This window comes from Balearica regulorum, chromosome 1, assembly GCF_011004875.1.
Source record: "Balearica regulorum gibbericeps isolate bBalReg1 chromosome 1, bBalReg1.pri, whole genome shotgun sequence".
NCBI classification, from domain to species: Eukaryota; Metazoa; Chordata; class Aves; order Gruiformes; family Gruidae; genus Balearica; species Balearica regulorum.
In genome coordinates this window covers 188,342,486-188,362,461 of record NC_046184.1, presented here as the reverse complement: position 1 = coordinate 188,362,461, position 19,976 = coordinate 188,342,486, and the positions used below count along the sequence as shown (strand labels likewise).

The following is a 19,976-nucleotide window of genomic DNA, read 5'->3' as shown; positions in this document are numbered from 1 at the left end:
TGCGCTGTGAACTTTGCTTGTGAATTAAAAGAGGGGGGAAAGACTTGGAGCACAGAAATTACCTAGGAAAAATCTGACGCCTGTTCTTATGACAAATAGTTCTTATTCTGTAAACTAGAAAAGTGACATTAAAATGTAAATTCAAAAAATGATCAGGTGAAAGGCATTTCAGTTGAATGTAACTAGCACCACAGACTGAAGTGTACTGTTTGCTGTGTAGTAGTTCCTTCCAGCATATAATTCTCCAGGTACGTGATATGTTGACAGTAGGAAAGCTTTGCCTATAACGTTTTTTTCCTGCACTTCTGAACTCCACACTGACAGGAAATCTCTGTCTCTGGCATGCTTCCAGCTTCATAACCATAATCCCACGTGAGTTCGGTTCCAGCTTTCACATGCCTATGAAATAAAACACTTGGTCAATTTGTTTGAACTAAGTGAAACATTACTGTGCTTAAAATTTGTCACCAACAACTCACATGCAAGCCCCAAAATCACAGGGGCCAGGGAGCATCACACAGGCAGCTTGTTGGGAAAGAACCAAGAGATATAAGGAGTCTCTGGCACATGCATGCTGCTTTGCCTACCACAGCTATGGAGAGTACAAATACCCACAGCTAGGAGAAAAGAATTTATTCAAGAAGCACGATAATGGTCAGAGTCTAAACAACCTGCTCTAACTTCGGGGCAAATTTTGGGAAACAAAAATAAAACAAAAAAAGAAGGCAAAAACACCTAAGTGAATACATCTAAATGAGATCACAGACAGTTTTCTTATTTTTACTATGTACAGTGCATCACTGAGGTTTGACAAACTATGTTGCTTGCACTATCTATATGCACAAAGCCTAAAACTCAGAATTAAAAATACATGCTCCTCATGAACCAGTCATTCTGACAGTACATGAAAGAGAAGAAATTTCTAAGGTAGGAAATTCATTGCCTGAAACAAACGCCAAATTAAATACCTGAGACTAAGATGCTAAGGGACAACTGAGGGAAAATACAATAAAATATGAGTATTACAAAGAAGAGAGTAATACTCTGATATTTCTCACTGGGTATGATACCAGGCACATCCAGTGAATTACCAGGCAGCACGCTGAGAACAAACAATAAGGACTTTTCAAACAGCACATAATTGCAACCTGGGACTTTCCGCCTTAGGTTGTTCTACAAATAAAACAAATAAAAAGGTGACCGGACAAGTTTATAGAAGATACACAATTAAGCTCAATGATCCAGATGCAGTCCTTAATGTAGAAAAGCTGTTAAAAGGGTGATTGCCAGAAAGCCGGAGGGCAAGTCAGGGGAACTTTCCTTCAACAATCCTCTTCCCTAAGTGTCTTGTGCTGACCACCACCACCTCAGTCCTCACTTTATAGAGTACCTGAGCAAGAAAGACTGTAGCTAAACCAAAATCTTTTTTCTGACATATTTCAAAAAGTTGTCTTCACAGTTCTTGGAAGCCCTCCTCACAGTGCAATCCACAGCATGTGTGTCGGTATGGACCGGGGTTGCAAGGCTACACAGAGGATTGGTGCTCCCTGGGGTTGGTTTATCTGGAACAAATCTTCTCCTCTGTATCATAAGTTTTCGCCTAGCACTCCCGCTGTCTCGTGCATCAGCTTAATTCATACCATTAATCTCTCCCCTCCTGGGTTTAACTGCTGCTGCCATGTGTCTCACTGGTGCCAGCTCTCTGTATCTCCCTTTCTGTCATCCACTAAGGGAAGACCCACTTCTTTTGCTTTCAGAGGAGGTTTTCACCTCTGAGTATCCTACTGCCACCTCCTCAGGACATGTTGGGCTACACAGAAGTCCTGCTCCTCTTGGTAGCTGTGAAGAAAAGACCTGGAGCCAGCTTGTTGGGCCCACAGAGTGTCTCAGCCTTAAGACCCTATAGGGTTCAATCCTGCCCTCTGGGACCCAGATCTGCTGGCTGTTCCTTGAGACACAATACTGGCATCGATGAATCTTGGCTTTCAAAATGCTGAGTTAAACCTATTTTTCCACTGAAAAAGATTATCACTGAAATGGACGCATCAAAATTAAGCTTCCCCACTTTACATCTCAGTGCAAAACTGAAGAAAAACTCATTAGTGATAATCAACAGCTGTATTTCTTCAGTTTTCAGTGCACAGTAAGTCACCAACAAGAAGGTAGTTTTATGGTGATCTAAGCATCTGCCCTCCCCAGCATAATTATTTCCTAATAACTAAGCACTGCTTTTTCCCCTAATGCCTTGAATGAACAACATCAAACTTCCAAAAATTCACCTGTTCGTGAAGAACGCCACCCATGGGAAACTTCTGTTGTGAGTCTCTACAAACACGCTCTGTGCAAAGAGATTTGGGCAGCAGCTGTGCTGTAAAACAGAGTATTTGAATTAGAAACAGTGCAATACCTCATCATTGACTGAAGAGCCTATTTTGTGTCAGATATCTGTCCCTAGTAAAGGTAGTTTCTTCCTTCCCTTCTCCAGCCCACACAGAATCTCTAGTACTCAATGTCATTGCCAGTTATTTTTGCAGTAACTATGTCTCTTTAAAGTATTATTTCCATCGTATTATGAAAGTACTTTTGCCTAGGAAAAACAAGTTCTTTCATCAAGCTGTCCTCCAGAAATTTATGGTGAGAATTCATCTTAGACTCAGGATGCACCACAAATAATCAGTATGTGACAGATGTATCTCGCTGTCAGCCAGAGGAGCAAGTGCTAGGTAGCAAGCAATAGATTGAATGATTCCATAAGTTGGCAAAGAGATACGAGACGTGAAATGTCATTCATGTGCACGTAGGAAACATGTAAGCTCATGGATGCAGAAGAAAGGTTTCAGTAAGATGCATTACTAATCTTAACACTATATCACCTCTGCAATGAAGAACAGCTTAAACATACGCAAGGATTTTGCCGTAAGACACATTCATGCCAATGAAGAGAAACAAGTTACTTGCAGAGTACATGTAGACATCTCTATGAACCACTCGTCTTAGTTGGAGGCACATGATAATCCATTACTATTTCTTGGCAAGTCAAAATTGAGAGACTTATAAAGCAGATATGTACACAGTACAATAGACCACTTTCTGAACCTATGACTGAATGGTAGAGAAATTTCCTACAATATCACAACACATCCTAAGTCAGCACAAAGCAGAATTTATAATAGCTGGGGAACAAAAAACAAGGCTGGCAGAAGGCTTGTGGTTCAACAAAATGTGTCATTTTCTCTCTGGATGCCCCGCAAAAACCTGTTAAAAAATTCAGGAGAAAGATGTCTCATAACGCAAATATTTCACTCAGGAACCTAGTGGTGCCAAAAACTACAGCGAGTACGTAGCACACATCATCTTATGGAGGCACTAACAGCCGGTGTGATCCAATCTGCTGTTGTGTCACTTGAGTGCAGGGAGCACCATATAGCCTGCCTTGTCATGCACCTACCACATATATGGTTTACACGCAAAAGCCTTCTAGTTTATTTAAAATAAATAAATGATGTATTTGCATAAGACAACTAAGAGAACACATGCAACTTTTAACTTACATTAAGAAAACGACCCACATTTCCTTCTTTTGTGGCATCCAGTACATAAATATTTTCTTCGTTAGCATTCTTCAGAAGCATCCTGTCATGATCAGCCTCCTCACAAAATGCATCTTGTTTTGACCGCCTGTGATTTTCCTCTTTGCAGTCAGTTTTTAGTGGTACATTTTTGGGCGGCCTCACCACACACGTGTCATCTAGCACACTTGACTTGCCACAACCAACACTATGCAGAGACAGACTCTTTCTTTTGCATTCTGCACCATCCACTTCAGTGGACTCAGTCCGTCCAATTTCCATTGGATGTTCTTCCTTCTGCTGCTGAGTGGATTCTGTCAATGGACACCTGAGTTATTTTTCAACACTAGTTTAAGGCCAAAGCCTTTCCCTCGTTTGGCACTGAACTCTTACCCACCCACCCTTCATTCTCCAAAATGTACTCAGCTTCCTTGCTATTCACAAGTCTATAACACAACTTCCCTTTTCCATTAATCCTCCCTGCTGTGGCGCCTAAAGCACTTGCTCAAGTTTCCTCTGAGTGATCTAGTCTCTCGTTCTTCTCAAATCCCACTCCAGATTGATTTCTTCCACATAGCATGTTATCATCATTCTCCACCTTAATTCCTGAGAAAATCACAAACTCTACTTAAGACAAAAGCAAGATGCACATGCAAATAGCATCAGTTTCATGCTGCCTCTCAAGCCTGAGACCCATACGCCCCACACTCCCCCATTGTATCCTGTTCAATTTTTGTTGACTGGAACAGGTATTGGGTGTGATACGATAAGACTTGCAAGACTGACTTTCCCACAATTGCACTGTATTTGAGAAGCTGCTGTCAGGACTGTTCGACATATCCCAACATCAACTTTGCAGGCAAAAGATTGCCCTGTACTATAATGTGCTGCAATATGCAAGGCAGCAATCATTTCTGTACCGCTGAGCTCTCTTAAGACAGCCTAAGCCTATGGGGACAACATCATTCTACTCTGAGAATAGGCCTGCCCACATCCAAAGATCACTTTCTACATTTTAAGTCTATCACCTGATGGGGCACAAGCATACTAAGAGTGCAGTATTTATAGCTCTGTTGAACCTACTTTCTTTTCCTTTCTTTGTTCCACTGGTTAGTTTTGTTTTGCTTGACTGATGAATCTGAGAACTATTATCTTCATCTGAGCTGGCACTGTGCACCAGTGTATCAATTTCCTTTAAACAGAATAAAAGATAATGAAATGCTGTGATGTATTGGTGCTGTATGTAACTCTGGGTTAACACAGGATAGCAAGTGGCTTTTAGGACTCTAGGGCTGAAGTTTCAAACCTACTGTAATGCATGGCTACAGCTGAGTTTCAAAAGTTCATACATTTACCACAATGCAACATTTATCTTGATTTCAAATTATCCTTCAGCATACCCTGGAAGGAGCTCCCCACTCAATAAAACATTTAAATAAATGCTTAAGTCCCAACAATTTCACCAGAATTTAAACATGTTTGTCTAAGTTGCTGAACCAAAGCCCAAACATGCTTTTTACATGGTTTCAATAAAACAAACAGATATGGCAGGATTTCTCCTCTCCCACCACAAAAAGGCAATTAGTTATGGAAGGTCCAGAATGGACAGCACTGCCAAATGTTAGCATGAAAATCCCACATGCATTTCTTAAGTGCAATGAAACCAATAAAACCTAGAGAGTAAGTTTACCCCAGTTTTCCTCCTTTGCACATATTTGCAGGCAACACTTCACACCCAGGTCAGATCAAATTCTCCCAACTGTGCCACTGCACGAGAAAACTGCGTCCAGCTCCTGAGATTTTCTTCCTTCCCTGCTATGTCATTCTTTGAGGAGACATCACAAAAATATTATCACTCTGACCCCCTAACCCTGCAGTTAGTTACAACAGGGGGTGGAGGGGGAGAATGATTTTCTGAGACTCTCAAGGCTGCAGTGTAAGCGAAGGGTGGAGAAAGGAAGGCTGTGAGAGCAGTCAGTGCCAGTCTCAGGGAACATGTTGAAGGACTGGTAATGGAGAAGGGGAATAGCTTCCAGCATGCCAGCTTAGCTTGCAGTGTGACACAATCTCATGAAGAAAGATCGTTAGAACTATTTAAATGTGTAAGGTGAAAAGGTCAAAATTAACATACATATTCAGCACAGTGAAAAATGAATCTGCTAAAGCCTATTATTATTACCATTTTTAGCTGGTGATTACAAAAACCAGTTCTAGTTCCAGGCCTTCTCGTGGTTGCAATACTTAAATTTCTTGGATGAACCCTGTACAGAAAGGTCAAAAGAAAATTATAAAAGACAAAAAGACCCATAAGTAACCCTCACAACTCACATTTCTCTAACAGTCTCTAGTTCATATAGAACAGACTACACTAGAGCCTGTAGTCTGGCCTTGCCCCAAGTTCTGTAACTATTTTGCCTTTAAGACTAGGTTCGGTTCTCAATAGTATTTGTAAAAAAACCCAGTTCATACTTTTTTGAGAGATTAGCTGCTGCTTTTACATCCTTTCCCAGTTCCCCTGCTAAGAACCAAATTCTGTATTGTTTTACTATTATTACATTATCTCAAAATACAGCACCTACAGACAAGAGTTTTGCCTTTTTCCTGTTACCACTTTCAACAGTTTTGACAGTGCAGCTTGCAAACAGGAAAGCAAAGATGTTGCAGGGACAAGGGATAGAGAGGGAAGCAGAGGGGGAGACAGGCAATATATGGCAGATAGAGAAAATACTCTCCCACAAAAGAATCTCACTCCTTCACATCAGGAGAAGCTTGTGGAAGGATGGGAAGTGGTATTTGGCATATACATTTAAAACATCTAAAATCACATTCATTTGGATTACGTTCAGAGTGCAGTAGAGAACACCAGTTTCAAAACTAATCTTAATAACTGCACAATGTCTAGCAATAAGTAACAGCTCTTATTCAAGAAACCTTTCACCGTAAAACATTTCTATGTGTTTTCTTGACACAGAAAAACCTCAAGGCGCTTCTTTGGGCTACTGATAATAGCAAAAAATGCTACTCTTCAAGGGTTTCTTAAGATTTAAACCCCTTTGTAAATTTAAAAGGTGCAGTAGCCACAGGAAGTTGTGACATTATTATGATTACATTGTTTGTCCTTTTAAAGGCAATCTGTTTGGGTAAATGATATGTAAGCTTAGCCCACTCATGTGCTCTCAAAGGTTTCCCAGTTCAGCTGGATTGTCATTTCTTAAGAGGCAGAATAACAAAGGTTTTTTGTCTGTTTGTTTTTTGGTTTTTTTGGTTTTTTTTTTTTAAACACAGTCCATATGCAAAACATTTCCATTCTCAAGAAAGGAAATTTATGAGATTTAGGGTAGCGGTGCAGTAAACACAGCTTTAAAACTCTGCTTCCCTGCAATTTTTAGTAATGGCACTTAGTAGAAGTAAAATCTAGCTGATTGCTGTTAATTATGTAATTTACAAAATTATGAATTCATTAGGTTTACAAGATACTGAAATGCAAGTGAGAATATACTGGCAGGTATTTTAAAAAGTTTGCATTTGCAATTTCATGATGCTTCTCAAAGAGCCACAATAATTTTCTACTACGAAACGAGCAAGAATTTGCAATCATTTATGAGTAGTACAAAGAAAATGTTTACAAAGTAGTGCCACAGACCAAGGAATAAAGTTTAAGAAAACAAGCTCCTGACTTCCTTCTGGAAAGTCTACAGCATGCTATTGACAAAGTTACAGGGTTATTTCACACCAATTTTATTTTAGGAATCCTGACAGGCTATGAGACCTTGACTGTAAAATGAAAACTTTTGCATAATTCACTGCAAAAGTGAGGTGTTGTCAGACTCCTAATGGGAAAGGTTAAGACTCCTAGCAAGAAAGGTTATGTTACAAAGAACAAGAGGTTTAGAGACTGGGAGCAAAGGACAGGACAGTTAGTGGCTAATTTGTTATCAAATCCTTCAGTGTCATCAAGTATCTTTAAAGCATCTTTTATTAATTCTTTCAAATTAGCATGATGATTAACACCCTGAACAGATCAAGTGCACGCAGGAAATGAATTGGATTTCTAGAAAATGCCAAGTGGTACACACAGTAAGTAAAATTAATATAGAGGAAAAACTTTGTCCCACTAGAAGAAATAATCAGGAAACAACAAAAAAGTTGAGAAAGAAAAAAAAACCCCACCCTCAGCTGAGGACATTCAGCTCCACTCTAAGTTTTACAAAGGACTTTCTAGAGTAGCAGAGTATTAGTTTTGTTATGCTTAAGTAAACTTACACTGTTGATTTTTTTTCATTATCCACAGTCTGAGACAAAGATTCCTGCTTCTCAAGAATGTCATTTTTGCCAGTCTGCACTAGTTCAATCACAGAGTCCGAACAATCAGTGTCAAGTTTTCTTTTTTTGGAAAAAACCCCGTGGTTTCTGTCATTCACAGCACTCTTCTCTTTCAGCTGTCGACCAGCATCTCCCAATATTTGAACATCAGCTCTGCTCATTAATCTGCCTGGAAGAAAAAGAAAAGATTTTTTTTTTTTAAATTGTTTGTTTGTTGAGATAGGTCACGCTCACTATCACAGCTCAAACTTACATAAGAAATACAAGAACATTATTTGGGAAAGCAAAATATGAATACATTTATACTGAAGGAAAACAAGCCCTGGCACAAGATGCACAGACTTGTGAGGGAAAAATCCACAGTCTGAGATAAGCTTTGCTCCAGAATGTTTTCATTGTTTTTCTGGCCCCATCGCAATGTGGACTTCTTCAATGTTCTTCTGTCCATTGATCAATCTGGCAAGTTAAGGCTATATCGACTCACTTCTCTTCCAACCTCTTATTTCCCTGTTTAGTTCTCAAAAAAATTCCAGGGCACAGGCCACAGAAGAGGGAGAATTATGCTATACATCTTCCACAGGTGACCTTCTGTTACCTGAGTAAGTACAAACAAATGTCCCCTTGTCGATATCATCTAGGCAGCGGACACCCCAGCCTTTCTTCTCTGTGTTGAACACTTGCAACCTGACTTGAATGCCATGTTGTACAACTCTGTTCTGACACATCATCTTGTCACACCTGCACAACACACTACACTCATAAATTCTGTCGAGAGGAAGCAAAACAAAACACAATATAAAAGAATGCATTACCAAAACAAAGTCACTATTATTAATTTCCCTCCTGAGCATTAATAAGGCAGGTGACTGGAAAGATAAAAACTGATTGTACACCAGTGCTCAAGAAAGCTCATGACTTTCTTAATTGCCAATTCATCAATTTTAAGAGTCTGCCAGTCAGATTTGTGTATAAGTAGTCAAGAAAAAAATAAATGCTACCTTTTTATTTTATTGGAGTAAATTGCACAGAAGGAGAAATCCCTATGAAGCACCTCATTTTCTGCTGGAACAGATTTTAGCAAAGACAATCCGTCTGCCTGGACCTCACTGTAGCTGTCATGAGTTTTAGGATTTAACAAAATATTTCTAAAAGAATTCATAATTGTGGGTTTGTTTTTTTTTTTTGCATTTGTTTCTGGGTTCACTGGCAGCTTTAATTCTGTACACCAACCACAAACTAACATCGCACAGCAACAAAGGACTGAAAGGGGCTCCTTAAGCCTGTGGGTTCAGCCCTTGGCTATTGCCGTAAGCGACCTTGCAAAATTCCTCTCCTAAACACCTGAGGTTACTGGCACCTTCCCCAGGCCACGCATTAATCCACAGGAGCTAAGAGAAAGGATGAACACTTGCAGTACTTGGATGGCTTTGGAGACTCTTGGAAGAGCCACACATTACCAAGTCTGGCAACAGCAGCTGGCTGATATTTCTTTAGGATTCTGGTCCTACAGAGTAAATGGGTGGACAAGATACAGGGCAAAACCCAAGGCTGGCTACTGCTTCCCACTTCTTTGGCTGATAAATACTGTGGATGGTCTTATGATAGGCCCCCTCCCCTTGTGGCAGGTTTCCTTCCCCTCTCCCTCCACCCCTTGGCATGCCTGAATGAACCAGCACATGGGCCAGATATGGCCTGAGCTCCTGGACCAGTAAATACTATGTTACTCTTCACGCTCTTCTTGGACCTTGAACTAAGCTGTGAAAATTGTAGTATCTGCAGTACAAAAGTGTTTTTTTTCTCCTATTACTCAAGTCACATTAATTATTTTTTATCATCCTGATCTCAGTAAAATTGTGACAAAACCAGAAGGTTTCAGTAATCCAGAAACTGCAGTTTTTTTAGTCCTGTAGCACTTACACTACAGGAGTAAAGTAAGAGCTACAAATAAAATAATAGTTTGGTTTTTCTTACCCACTAGGAACAGGTCCCTCCAGTCTTTTGTAACTGTATCCACGGGATGTTTTACTACTTGGAGACAGAGAAATTTTACTACAGCCTCTTGCAGTTAGCTGTAGGCATGCACATTTTGACCTAAAAAATAACAGTAAAACATCTCAGAATATATTTGGGGCAGCATAAATCAAACATAAATCTAGATAATTTAAAATGTACTTGCCTATACACACACACACATTTTATATGTACCTATATTTCCCCACACACATTTTTAGTCCACAAGGCCATTTCAGGCACTCTACCTTTGTCTTTGTCTCTTGCCTGGTTATGTGTGCTTTGCAATAACCACATTCTCTCCAACCCAACCCCATTCTTCTGTCAAGCTCTGTAAAAGGCACATGCAAACAGCTGAAGTACAACAGAAATTATAAATGGGACACTGCCAAATGGATTGAATGAATGAATGAAAATCACCTGTTCTGGCAGAGCATCCCGGCCTGTTACCCACTACTTTGTTACCTTCCTCCCACCCTAGCCCCCAAGAAGCGAAGAATTTCACACTGCGGAGTGGAGAACTCAAGCAATAACGCTGGTCTTCACCATCTTCTATCATGACAACTCCAAAGACCCACAGCGTTTGTGCAAACAGCAACGAACCAAATCCTGAACCCCAAAACCACACATCAAAAGTATCTCAAATCTTGGGGGAGTTCAGTGGAAAGAAGGAGCATGCTATGTGCTTGCTGTTCCCCGCTGCTCAGCTGAAACTAAGTAACTTTAATTACTCAAGTTTCATTATACTAGGCTGTGATTTCAAGCTCTTGTTGGGTCACGGGCAATTACACTGCACACCAGCACATGGAACTGCCCTAGCTATCAATAACACAAAATGGGTTCAACACCAAATAACACCTACAGGCAGAGATCAGGTCACAGACAAACACCCAAGAAAGCAGACAAAATTATCACCAAACTTGCATATGCTAACTGTGGCGGGTTCCCACAGAGTAATATGTCGCCCAGAGTTACTGGGCTTTAGAAAAAGACAGCAATAAGCAACATCATTTGAATTGCTCCAAACATAAATGTGTTCTGTGACCACAGGGTTTCATAGTTTCTGTTTAGACAAGGGGAAGGATAGGACGTAGAGGTTGTGAACAGGGACGTTTCCTCCTCTGCCCTCAGTAACCTTCTAAGTTCCAAACGATCTGATCTCTCCAGGCTGTCCTGACCCATCCCGTCTCTAGGACACCATCCCACAGCAGGAGCTGCAGCAGTTGTCACGCAGGATCCTTCCCTGCCTGCCAGGAAAACGAGCCTTCCTCTGCTGGCACAAGATTCTCCTTTCCCCACCCCTTTCCCAAAGTCGAGAGATCTGCTTGCCAGCTCCACCTGGAGGAGAAGCACTGCCAATTTGGGAAGAAAGGGAAAGGCACACAATAATCCACCTGTTGATCGCTTCCTTCCCTACAACAGAGGCTGGACGGGTAGGAGCACCCAAGTTCTGGAGAAGACAAAGACACAGTGGTGTCAGTCAACACAGAGCATGGCACAAGACAAGTACCACAGAAATTCCAGCAGTGCTGGTCCTTCGTTATTTGGCACTGTTTGGCACTGCGCGCCTTCACACTTACACCACCACCCTACTATTGAGGCATCATGCATCTCTTGTCTGGGATTAGATTTTTCTACCTACCTATCAATGCAGCCATCTGTGCAGTCACATGAATCTACAAACATGCTGGAGAAATTGTTGAGATAATATCCACGCGGCCACGATGCCCTCCGATATTTGAAATAAGGTAATCTTGCACGGTCAAGATCATTACAGAAGGAAACGGGCACAGACTCGGCTCCATTGCTAATATCAAAATCAAACACAAGGGGTTCGGGATTTACGGTGTTCCTGCCCAACAGTACGTATGTGTTGAAGGAGAAGTGATCAACAAATAAGAAATTGCACTCTGTTTCAAACAAATAATTTTGCACATCTTGAAAGCTTCTCAGACTTCGACCACAAGGAGCTTTATAATTCACATCCAGTGATTTTGAAAGGCAGTCTGCTTTTGCATGGCGTCTTTGAAAGTGAAACAGGATCGGTATCTTTAGAGGATTTTCACCCCTGTAGAAGCCCGCTGCTCTGTTGGCAAGACATGCACTAGAGCACTTGTGGTTCTGATACTGCAGGTTTAAAGGTAAATCTTGAATTTTACTAGATGCTTCTTTAATCCCTGGACCTGTTTTTTCCATCTCCTCCTTTTCGCTATTTGGAATTAAAAAAAAAGAAAAAAGAGCAGCATCTCAGACAACCAGTAAAATGCTCAGATTTTTAGTGGTTCAATATTAACAGTGCAGGAGAGAAACAGCCCATTGCTAAAAGTGCAAAGGTTTCACTGAATCACTGTTTGCTTTGTATTACTGTCCTAACATCATATGAAGACATGTTCAGTGGCATTCGAAAAAGAAAAAAAGAAAAAAAGAAAAAAAGAAAAAAAGAAAAAAAGAAAAAAAGAAAAAAAGAAAAAAAGAAAAAAAGAAAAAAAGAAAAAAAGAAAAAAAGAAAAAAAGAAAAAAGAAAAAAAGAAAAAAAGAAAAAAAGAAAAAAGAAAAAAATAAAAAAATAAAAAATAAAAAAAGAAAAAACAAAAAAAGAAAAAAAGAAAAAAATAAAAAAGAAAAAAGAAAAAAGAAAAAAAGAAAAAAGAAAAAAAGAAAAAAGAAAAAAGAAAAAAGAAAAAACAAAAAATAAAAAAGAACAAATAAAAAAAGAAAAAAGAAAAAACAAAAAACAAAAAAATAAAAAATAAAAAAAGAAAAAAGAAAAAAAGAAAAAAAGAAAAAAAGAAAAAAAAGAAAAAAAAGAAAAAAAGAAAGAAAAAAGAGGCAACAGCTTCTTCCCAGAAAGAACTTACATACTAAAATCACAGAAAGGACATTAAAAAAAAAAAAAAGAAAGAAAAAGAAAGGAACTGTATCTTTACCCCCATCTTCCAAATCAGTACCTGAGGCTAAATACAGAGAGACTAAGTCATGTGCCTGACAATCTGCAGTCTGTGAACTGAATTCAAAACTTGTTAAGTCCTAACCCCAATAATCCTATCAGGGATAATACTCATGGATCTTTATTCACAACCTAATGACCTGTTTTATTCTGCAATGTTCTCCCATGGTAAATTAGACAAGTCTACTCAAAACCTCAGGTTTTCCATGTAGGTCAAGTTAAAAATATTTTCACTTTGAAAACTGGCAGGATTCAAAACTGGGTTTAAAACGTTGAATTTAGAAATACAAGAGAGAGATTAAAATCTCTCTCAAATGCACTAAAGAATATGTTAAATAAGGAACTGGAATAAACTATTAAATACACTGACCTGTGAGAACCTTCTATAGAGTTTGCAGTGTTGTGATATGTAGGAAGATGCTGCAATTTGGGTTTGGCTTCCTGTATGCCATCTCCATCAAACTCATCACTTACTGGAAGAAATTGAATGCAAGCAAAAACTTCAGCAATCTACATTTCAATTTATAATCAAACTTAGTTACTAAACAGATAATTGCCAAAATACCTTAAAAACAATGCATTGCTATGAACTACAGCTAACAAAGAGCATGCTAGCAAGTGCCCTACTGAAAAAAGCTGCTGCTTTTTGTAATTTATACAAAAGTCATGTGTTTGCATATAGGCGTGCAAGAGAGCAACTAGCTGACACACAAACACACACCCTCACACTTTCTTTCCTGCTCTTCCTCTCCTTCACTTTCCCCAAAGGAGAAAAGCTTAGGTGTGCATTGACAAACTTGAAGCAGAAATGCATCATGAAGACAGACCCTTTTTCACAGACCACCAGGTGATTTGAACGTTAAAATCTTCCATGTAGCTTTCAAAGTGCATGTAGACGTATGAAACGTATACAGATTTCTCTTCATTATTTGAGGTAAAAGGACGCCAGGGTATTACAGCAAGTGGAGCCATGCACAAGATGACTCTGCTTGCAGCCAGCTCGGATTCATCTGGGCTTACTAGTTGAAACTCTCTTCACTTGGTAGAAGCCATATACACATTCACATAAACCACAAAAGTACCAACCCAGGTGAGAGTCCACAATCCAGTACCTGAGGAAACTAATAATTACGGTTTTTCCCTTGTAATGCTTCTCAGATCTATTTTATTGATTTCAACAAAGAGAAATAAGGTCCTGGTGAGTAAAACAAGACAAATTAAATCCATATACCAAATAAATACAACCGAGATGCACATACCATTTGTCAAGGTTAAGAGATCACCTAGATTAGCTTCATTCACTAGTGCCCAAGCCTGCCAGCATTCTATGCAAAAACCAAAACAAAACAGATATGAATGTAATTTAAGTAATGATAATAGGGACAATGATAACAGGGAAAACAAGGTCTAAGTCCTCCAGAGACACTTGTTTCCTCACTATGCTAATGTATTGCAAGACATACTATTAGAAACCTTTTGCACCACAGTCCATGATAGACACATCTACAAAATACAATAAAATTACAGCTCATATTAGTAGTTGTGAATCAATACTGAATATCCTCTGGCTTTTGGAAAGCTGCTAGAGTGTTTCCAAACACACATACACAAACCAGTGGCCTCCAGTGGCAGTAATATAAATAAACACAATTCAGTGTAACTTTCTCTCTTTACTTTGTCATCAGACTAGTCATCTTCCTGCTAAGAAGAGTTGGATCTTGGCAGAGCAAATGAATGCTACTCCTAAATTGGTGGAAATGGCCTTCAGATAGTAAGAACACTAAGAAAAAATCAGTTCTGTCTTAAACTCTTACCCCATGCAATAAATATTACAAGGTGGCAGCCAAATGTCAGCAAAATACATGTTACTATTTTAGTTTGAAATCTTTACAGAACAAAGCATAGAAAAATTCAAATTTAACTATGTCATGGATTGTGTCATCTGGGGATTCAAGTTTAATTTTTATCTATGCACCACTGTAATATTCTGTCATAAAAATCAAGATGTGGGATCCCCAGTACATAAAAAAGTGCACTACCAATTTAGAGCAAGTAGTACAATGTACAGCATGTGGCTATGCCAGTTTAAAAGCATCTTGCACTACTGTACATTTTTTATGCATAAAAAAAGCAGTATGATCCATAGATTACATTTATGTGGGTGACAAAAAAAAGAAAGTATTTTTTCTGAATTAAATAAACCAGTAAAAAGAAACCTGTGTACAGTTTCAAGCTTATCAGACTTCTGATTTTGATGTAGACAAAGGAAACTTATTTCCATGAAAATCAGGAACAATCTTAAATACATTGGTGTCACATTTTTCTATTAATGTTTCAAGTTATAATGGCATCTCCAACATGAAATAATACTTATATGATTATAATCCCACCCCAAAACCCTCCAGTTCACTGAGATCAGCTTGAAAGGGTAAAACTTCTGATGATAAACAAAACACAAGGCACTGCAAGTATTTCATTACTTCTCAAGAATAAGCATTTCAGTTCCATGTGCTTAACAGCCACACATTGTTTGAAAAAGTATACAGGCAAAATGAGAAAATGGCAAAATGCACCTGAAATGATTAGGCTCCTTTTAAAAAGCAGATATATATTTTAAAGTGCTTTAAAACACCAACTACTAAGTCATTTAAATTCAGAGATATCTGAATTGTGGCAGATATCACACAGCCCTACACAAAGCAGGGCACAGCTCCCCTGCAGTCCAGCTTAACCGTTACAAGGATTTCAAACCTTGGTTAGTGGCAGTTCCATTCTTGATCTTTTGCTTTAGCAGCAGCAGCACATTTTGCACCTGCTCAAATATGACGTCCACCCTTCTACCTCCCAATTGTGTCCAAAATGTCTTCAAATCACCTGAAATGCAAATTTCCGTTTACAAACCTGTACAGCTCCCAAGAAGTCTAAAAACACAAGTAGCTCCTAGTGGGCTGTTCAAAGGCTCCCACTCATTTCCTTGGGAGGCACTTCTGAAAAACCAGCCAGGACAGCTCTTGTCTTCTGCAGGCTTAAACCTTCAGAAGTCTATTCCTAAACCTAATAATGAAAGTGAAACAAGTCAAGTGACGCACTGGAGTGGCCATGATGCTCCTTCAAGTAACTTTCCAGGCACGTCTACAAAGGGTTCTGTAGAGGCTCCAAACACCAGCAAATTAGTCCCACTATAAATTAATCACCACTGAAACTCATAGAAGTGACACAGCAGAACATTTTCAACTGAATGAACTGAACATATTATTAAACAAAAGACAGTTGGAAAATTTTTTATAGCTGTAACCTCCCTTAGCTACACAAGCTAACTATCCTGTCCCATCAATATTTTTTGTATGTTCTCTTGGGAAAAAAATGTTCAAAATATTTTCAGATAAAAGCAGTTTCATAAATTTTGTTCACCAAGTGGTATCAGTTGCAATAATTAATACACCCTTTATATTGTGCCTCCTTCCTCCCCTAGAAATATTTATAGAGAACATTTTATTTAAAGAAATGTTTTATAAGCTACTAGTTCAGAACTTCTTCTCTTCCAAGTGTATGTACCTTGGAGGTACTAAGCCCATTCATGAAAGCTTTTATTGAAACATTAGCAGTGCATCTTTGGGAAGGACTCTGAAAAGGGAATATGGTTCAGTGTGTCAACAGACCACGCCAGAAAAGAGAACAGGCTCTCTCTCATGGTTAATGTTTCTCTTCTTCAATGATCAAGCACAAAGGAGTAAGTAAACCTGTTTTCCTAGTCCATTTACAGAGGTAGAGTCCACTGTCACCATACCAGTTTCACATTCCACTTTCAGACAGCAAATCTCGGTTGGCAAATGTGCTAGGGTGACACCTGCATGCAATACTGCATTCTTGTAAGGCTAGTAGAAAAGTATTTCCTTAATTTTTCACTTAGCAGAGAATGACTTCTGTTGCCCAAGACACCAGAACCTAAGTAATGCTATGGCAGTACAGAGTCTATGGTTCTTTTCAAAAGCATCCTGACAACAGTGAAGAAAGTAACAATCTTTTCAGCTGCTTATGTCTCCAGCAGCTAAGGGCATAATATCTATTATCAACAGGAAATGTTGAAAGTACTTTAACTTGTAAAACAACTGATTTGGCACTAATCATCATTTCACGAGCTTTTATAGTCACAGAAATTAAAAAAGTGGAAAGTCAAAGTCCTGTTACAAAAAAATGCCCACAACACTTTTTGGAAACCTACACTACTGCTCCAAGAGAGAACATCTGCCCTGTGCCACTTCCATCCTTTTGCTGTGCATGACAGTATCACAAATTTAAAATATCAAGAAATAAGTATATTTAATCTTGGTGTTTAAAAATACACATTTGGAAATTCTAGTAAGAATTTCCACCACTGCAGATTAAAACTGCTGTCCTTATTTCTTATCTGTTTTCATATATTTCAATACATAGTAAATGTATTGAAAGTCTGGATAGTACCGATGGAGAGATTACTTCAGACGATGGGTGACAGAACACAGTTTTTAATTTCTGGTTCATCAGTTATAATCTTACATAGGCGAAAAGGAAATAAAACATATGCTACTACATGTAGTGCTCAAACCACTCACCTTGGAAATGCTTCCCCAGTTCTCATGCTGGAGTGCCCCGAAACTTTAGCAGCAAAAACTTGGTTTTGCATGGAGAAGCAAAGATTGCATATGAAGTTCACAGTATAATTTTCATTTCAAACAAGACAGATGTACACATCACTAATTTCTCTGTTGTTAATGCTGCTATTGTCAACTCCAGCCAGGACGACAGGGAACGAAGAGACACAGGATGCATCTACCCTGTCAGCATTCAAAATGATCTTACCAGCTGATGACTCAGCATGTCGACTGGCATCTGGTGGCAATAGTTCCAAACCTGGCTAAGGCCATTTCCTCTGAAAGGATTTTCTTTTCCCCCTATAGGATCCTTGTGGCCATATCTCTCTTTTTTCAGCACAGAGGAATGACGCTAGAGCAAGAAACAAGAAGCCAAGGCCAGGGCTACTTACGCTAGCTGCCAGAAAAAAATACTTGGGCGAGTGTTTCCTATGAAGGATCTGTAGTGCTGCTGACTAACAGCTTCTACATACACCATAAAAGGCAAAACTATTGTCTTCTGGTTATCATTTTCACACCGTAAGTGGTGCCAAATATATACTACTTTCCCCTTTCCCTCCATAAATCCAAATTGTACTACCTTCAATCCTCTCCTCCCTGGAACTGGTAAGGTTCTCCACTTCGGAGCAGTTGCACAGCACTGCAAGAGGTGCAGAATGGACAAGTAAGAGAGGAGGTGAGAAATTAAAATGGTTGTAGCTACTTTTTAAAAATTTATACAAGTAAGTACTACAGCGGCTATCAGTGGGAGCACTGTGTGAGAAAGTGTTGTGGTGAAGTAGTCATCCCACTTTCAAATAGTCATCCCATGTTTTGTCAAGATCTAGCTGAAGAGCACTCAAATGAAACAAGCTGTGTGAGGAAATTTTATTTTTTTTTTTACATAGGTCATTTCTTATCATCCCTCAAGCATGAAGCTGTCATGAGATGACCCATACTTTCCAGTATATTCAGCTGAGCCTACATAATCCCCACTTCCTATTAGCTCACATTTCTCTCTTTTTTTTAATAATGAATGCTGTCAGTACAGCAGTACCACAACTAAACTAATCTATTTAGGAAAAAATAAGGCCTTTTAGGTAAAAAAAAAAATTAATTAATCTGTTTCTCAACAGATGCAAGATAAAGCAAGATATCTCCACTGTAATAACACTGAGGAGAAGTAAGGCATCATTCTTCAACAACATTGAAGATACCAAATTTCCAACTATCACCACTCATGACACAGAGAGGGTAAAATGTACCTTACTTGTAAGTTAGCTACTTAATCTTTTCTATGCTATAGCTGAAAAGACATTTCCATTCATTCTGGCACAGAAATTTCATTTGGTTGGCTGGGAAAAGAGGTTAAATGAAGACCTGATTCCTAAAAAAGTTTCTCACAATATCTGCCTAATGACTGCTCATAACATGTATATTTTTTAAGGCTTACTTCTTTGCTCTTCCATCTTCCAGGGAGGCTGCATGGAGGACTGTTACACTCGTTGGGGTATGGCCAACGCTGAGCCCAGCTCAGGTAGGAGACCTGTGCGTTGATCTTGCTATCCCCCGCCTCCGCTGTAGGGTCAGCACAAGGGGCCTGCGGACAGGAGAGGGGCTGCCTGTCAGGCTGGGGGCTGCACCAGGCCTTGCCACCAGCTGTCATGGGGTGAACCTGTGGCGAGGGCAAATCTGTGGCGGGGGGAGAACCTCTGGTGGGGGCGAGCCTCTGGTCAGGGGCCACCCTGGGACACTCACGGACCACTCGGGGCCTTGTCCCAGCACCTTCCACCCTCCTCTGGCCAACGTCTCTCAGCTCATCTGGGGATTAAGGAGAGAAAAGGATTAAAGTCGTGCGGCGTTGACAGGACACACTGCCACGCTGAGGCGCGGAGGTTCCCGGACCCCCTTGCTCCTTCAGGCACGCGTTCCCCGGGGTGTGGGGAGCAACGGGCTGCGGGCCGGGGAAGGCCGGGCCGATCCCCCCCCCGCCGGGTGGCAGGTCCCACACGGCTCCTCCTGGAGCACCCGGCGTTATTTACCGCCGCCGCGGCTCTCGCAGGGACAGGCCCCCCCCCGGGACTTTGCTGAGGGACGGCGCGGCCCCGGCAGAGCCACGGGCCAGGTCCCGGCCAACCGCCCTCCTCCTCGTTCGCCACCGCCCTCAAGCCCGCCCCCGCTTAACGGTACCTGCGGGCGGCGCACGGCCGGCCCGGCCCGCGCTCCCCCCGACCTGAGCACTCTCTGCGCCGGGAGCGCGCGCTCGCACCGGCGCCGCCAGCCGCCAGGGGGCGCCGCCCCACCAGGGAGGCCCCACCACCATCTCTCCACCTGCGAGGCCATCGCCCCGCCCCCACGGCGGGCACTGCGCGTGCGCACTAACGCCATACGGCCCCGCTCTCCGCCGGGCTGGGGCGAGGACGCATGCGCGAGTCCGTAGCGCCCACATCCCCCCTCCCCGTGCGGCTCAGGGTGGGGTAGGCGAGTCCTTGATGATTAGACGCGGAGCCTTCCGGG

General features: G+C 40.6%; 1 protein-coding gene across 6 annotated transcripts; it reads right to left on the bottom strand.

The window, feature by feature from the left end:
- Positions 1–74: 74 nt before the first annotated feature.
- On the bottom strand, positions 75–19,762 carry SETDB2 (SET domain bifurcated histone lysine methyltransferase 2). Of its 6 annotated transcripts, none has more exons than XM_075741870.1 (16): positions 19,650–19,762; positions 19,170–19,280; positions 18,913–19,077; positions 18,061–18,120; positions 15,601–15,723; positions 14,109–14,174; positions 13,220–13,322; positions 11,545–12,111; positions 9,864–9,983; positions 8,488–8,657; positions 7,833–8,061; positions 5,749–5,830; positions 4,653–4,761; positions 3,552–3,883; positions 2,280–2,368; positions 75–399 (listed from the first exon to the last, which is right to left on the bottom strand). In XM_075741870.1, the coding sequence occupies exons 3-16, from the start codon at positions 18,944–18,946 to the stop codon at positions 282–284; spliced, it is 2,202 nt and encodes a 733-aa protein (XP_075597985.1). In that variant the 5' UTR covers positions 18,947–19,077; positions 19,170–19,280; positions 19,650–19,762; the 3' UTR covers positions 75–281. The 6 variants fall into 6 exon arrangements, with proteins under 6 accessions (XP_075597985.1, XP_075597982.1, XP_075597986.1 ...); XM_075741867.1 differs by having other exon boundaries at positions 4,653–4,790; positions 5,775–5,830; XM_075741871.1 differs by having other exon boundaries at positions 4,653–4,790; positions 5,775–5,830; positions 8,488–8,630.
- Positions 19,763–19,976: the final 214 nt, after the last annotated feature.

What these genes read in the sequence shown, in the direction of transcription:
- SETDB2 (XM_075741867.1), bottom strand. Translation starts at nt 18,946, where the DNA reads ATGCAGCCTCCCTGGAAGATGGAAGAGCAAAGAA. An exon ending in ATTTGTTTGTACTTACTCAG is followed by an intron (nt 8,062 to 8,487) that starts GTAACAGAAGGT and finishes TTTTTCTTCCAG; the next exon opens with GCAGATTAATGAGCAGAGCT. An exon ending in GTGGCGTTCTTCACGAACAG is followed by an intron (nt 400 to 2,279) that starts GTGAATTTTTGG and finishes TTTATTTCATAG; the next exon opens with GCATGTGAAAGCTGGAACCG.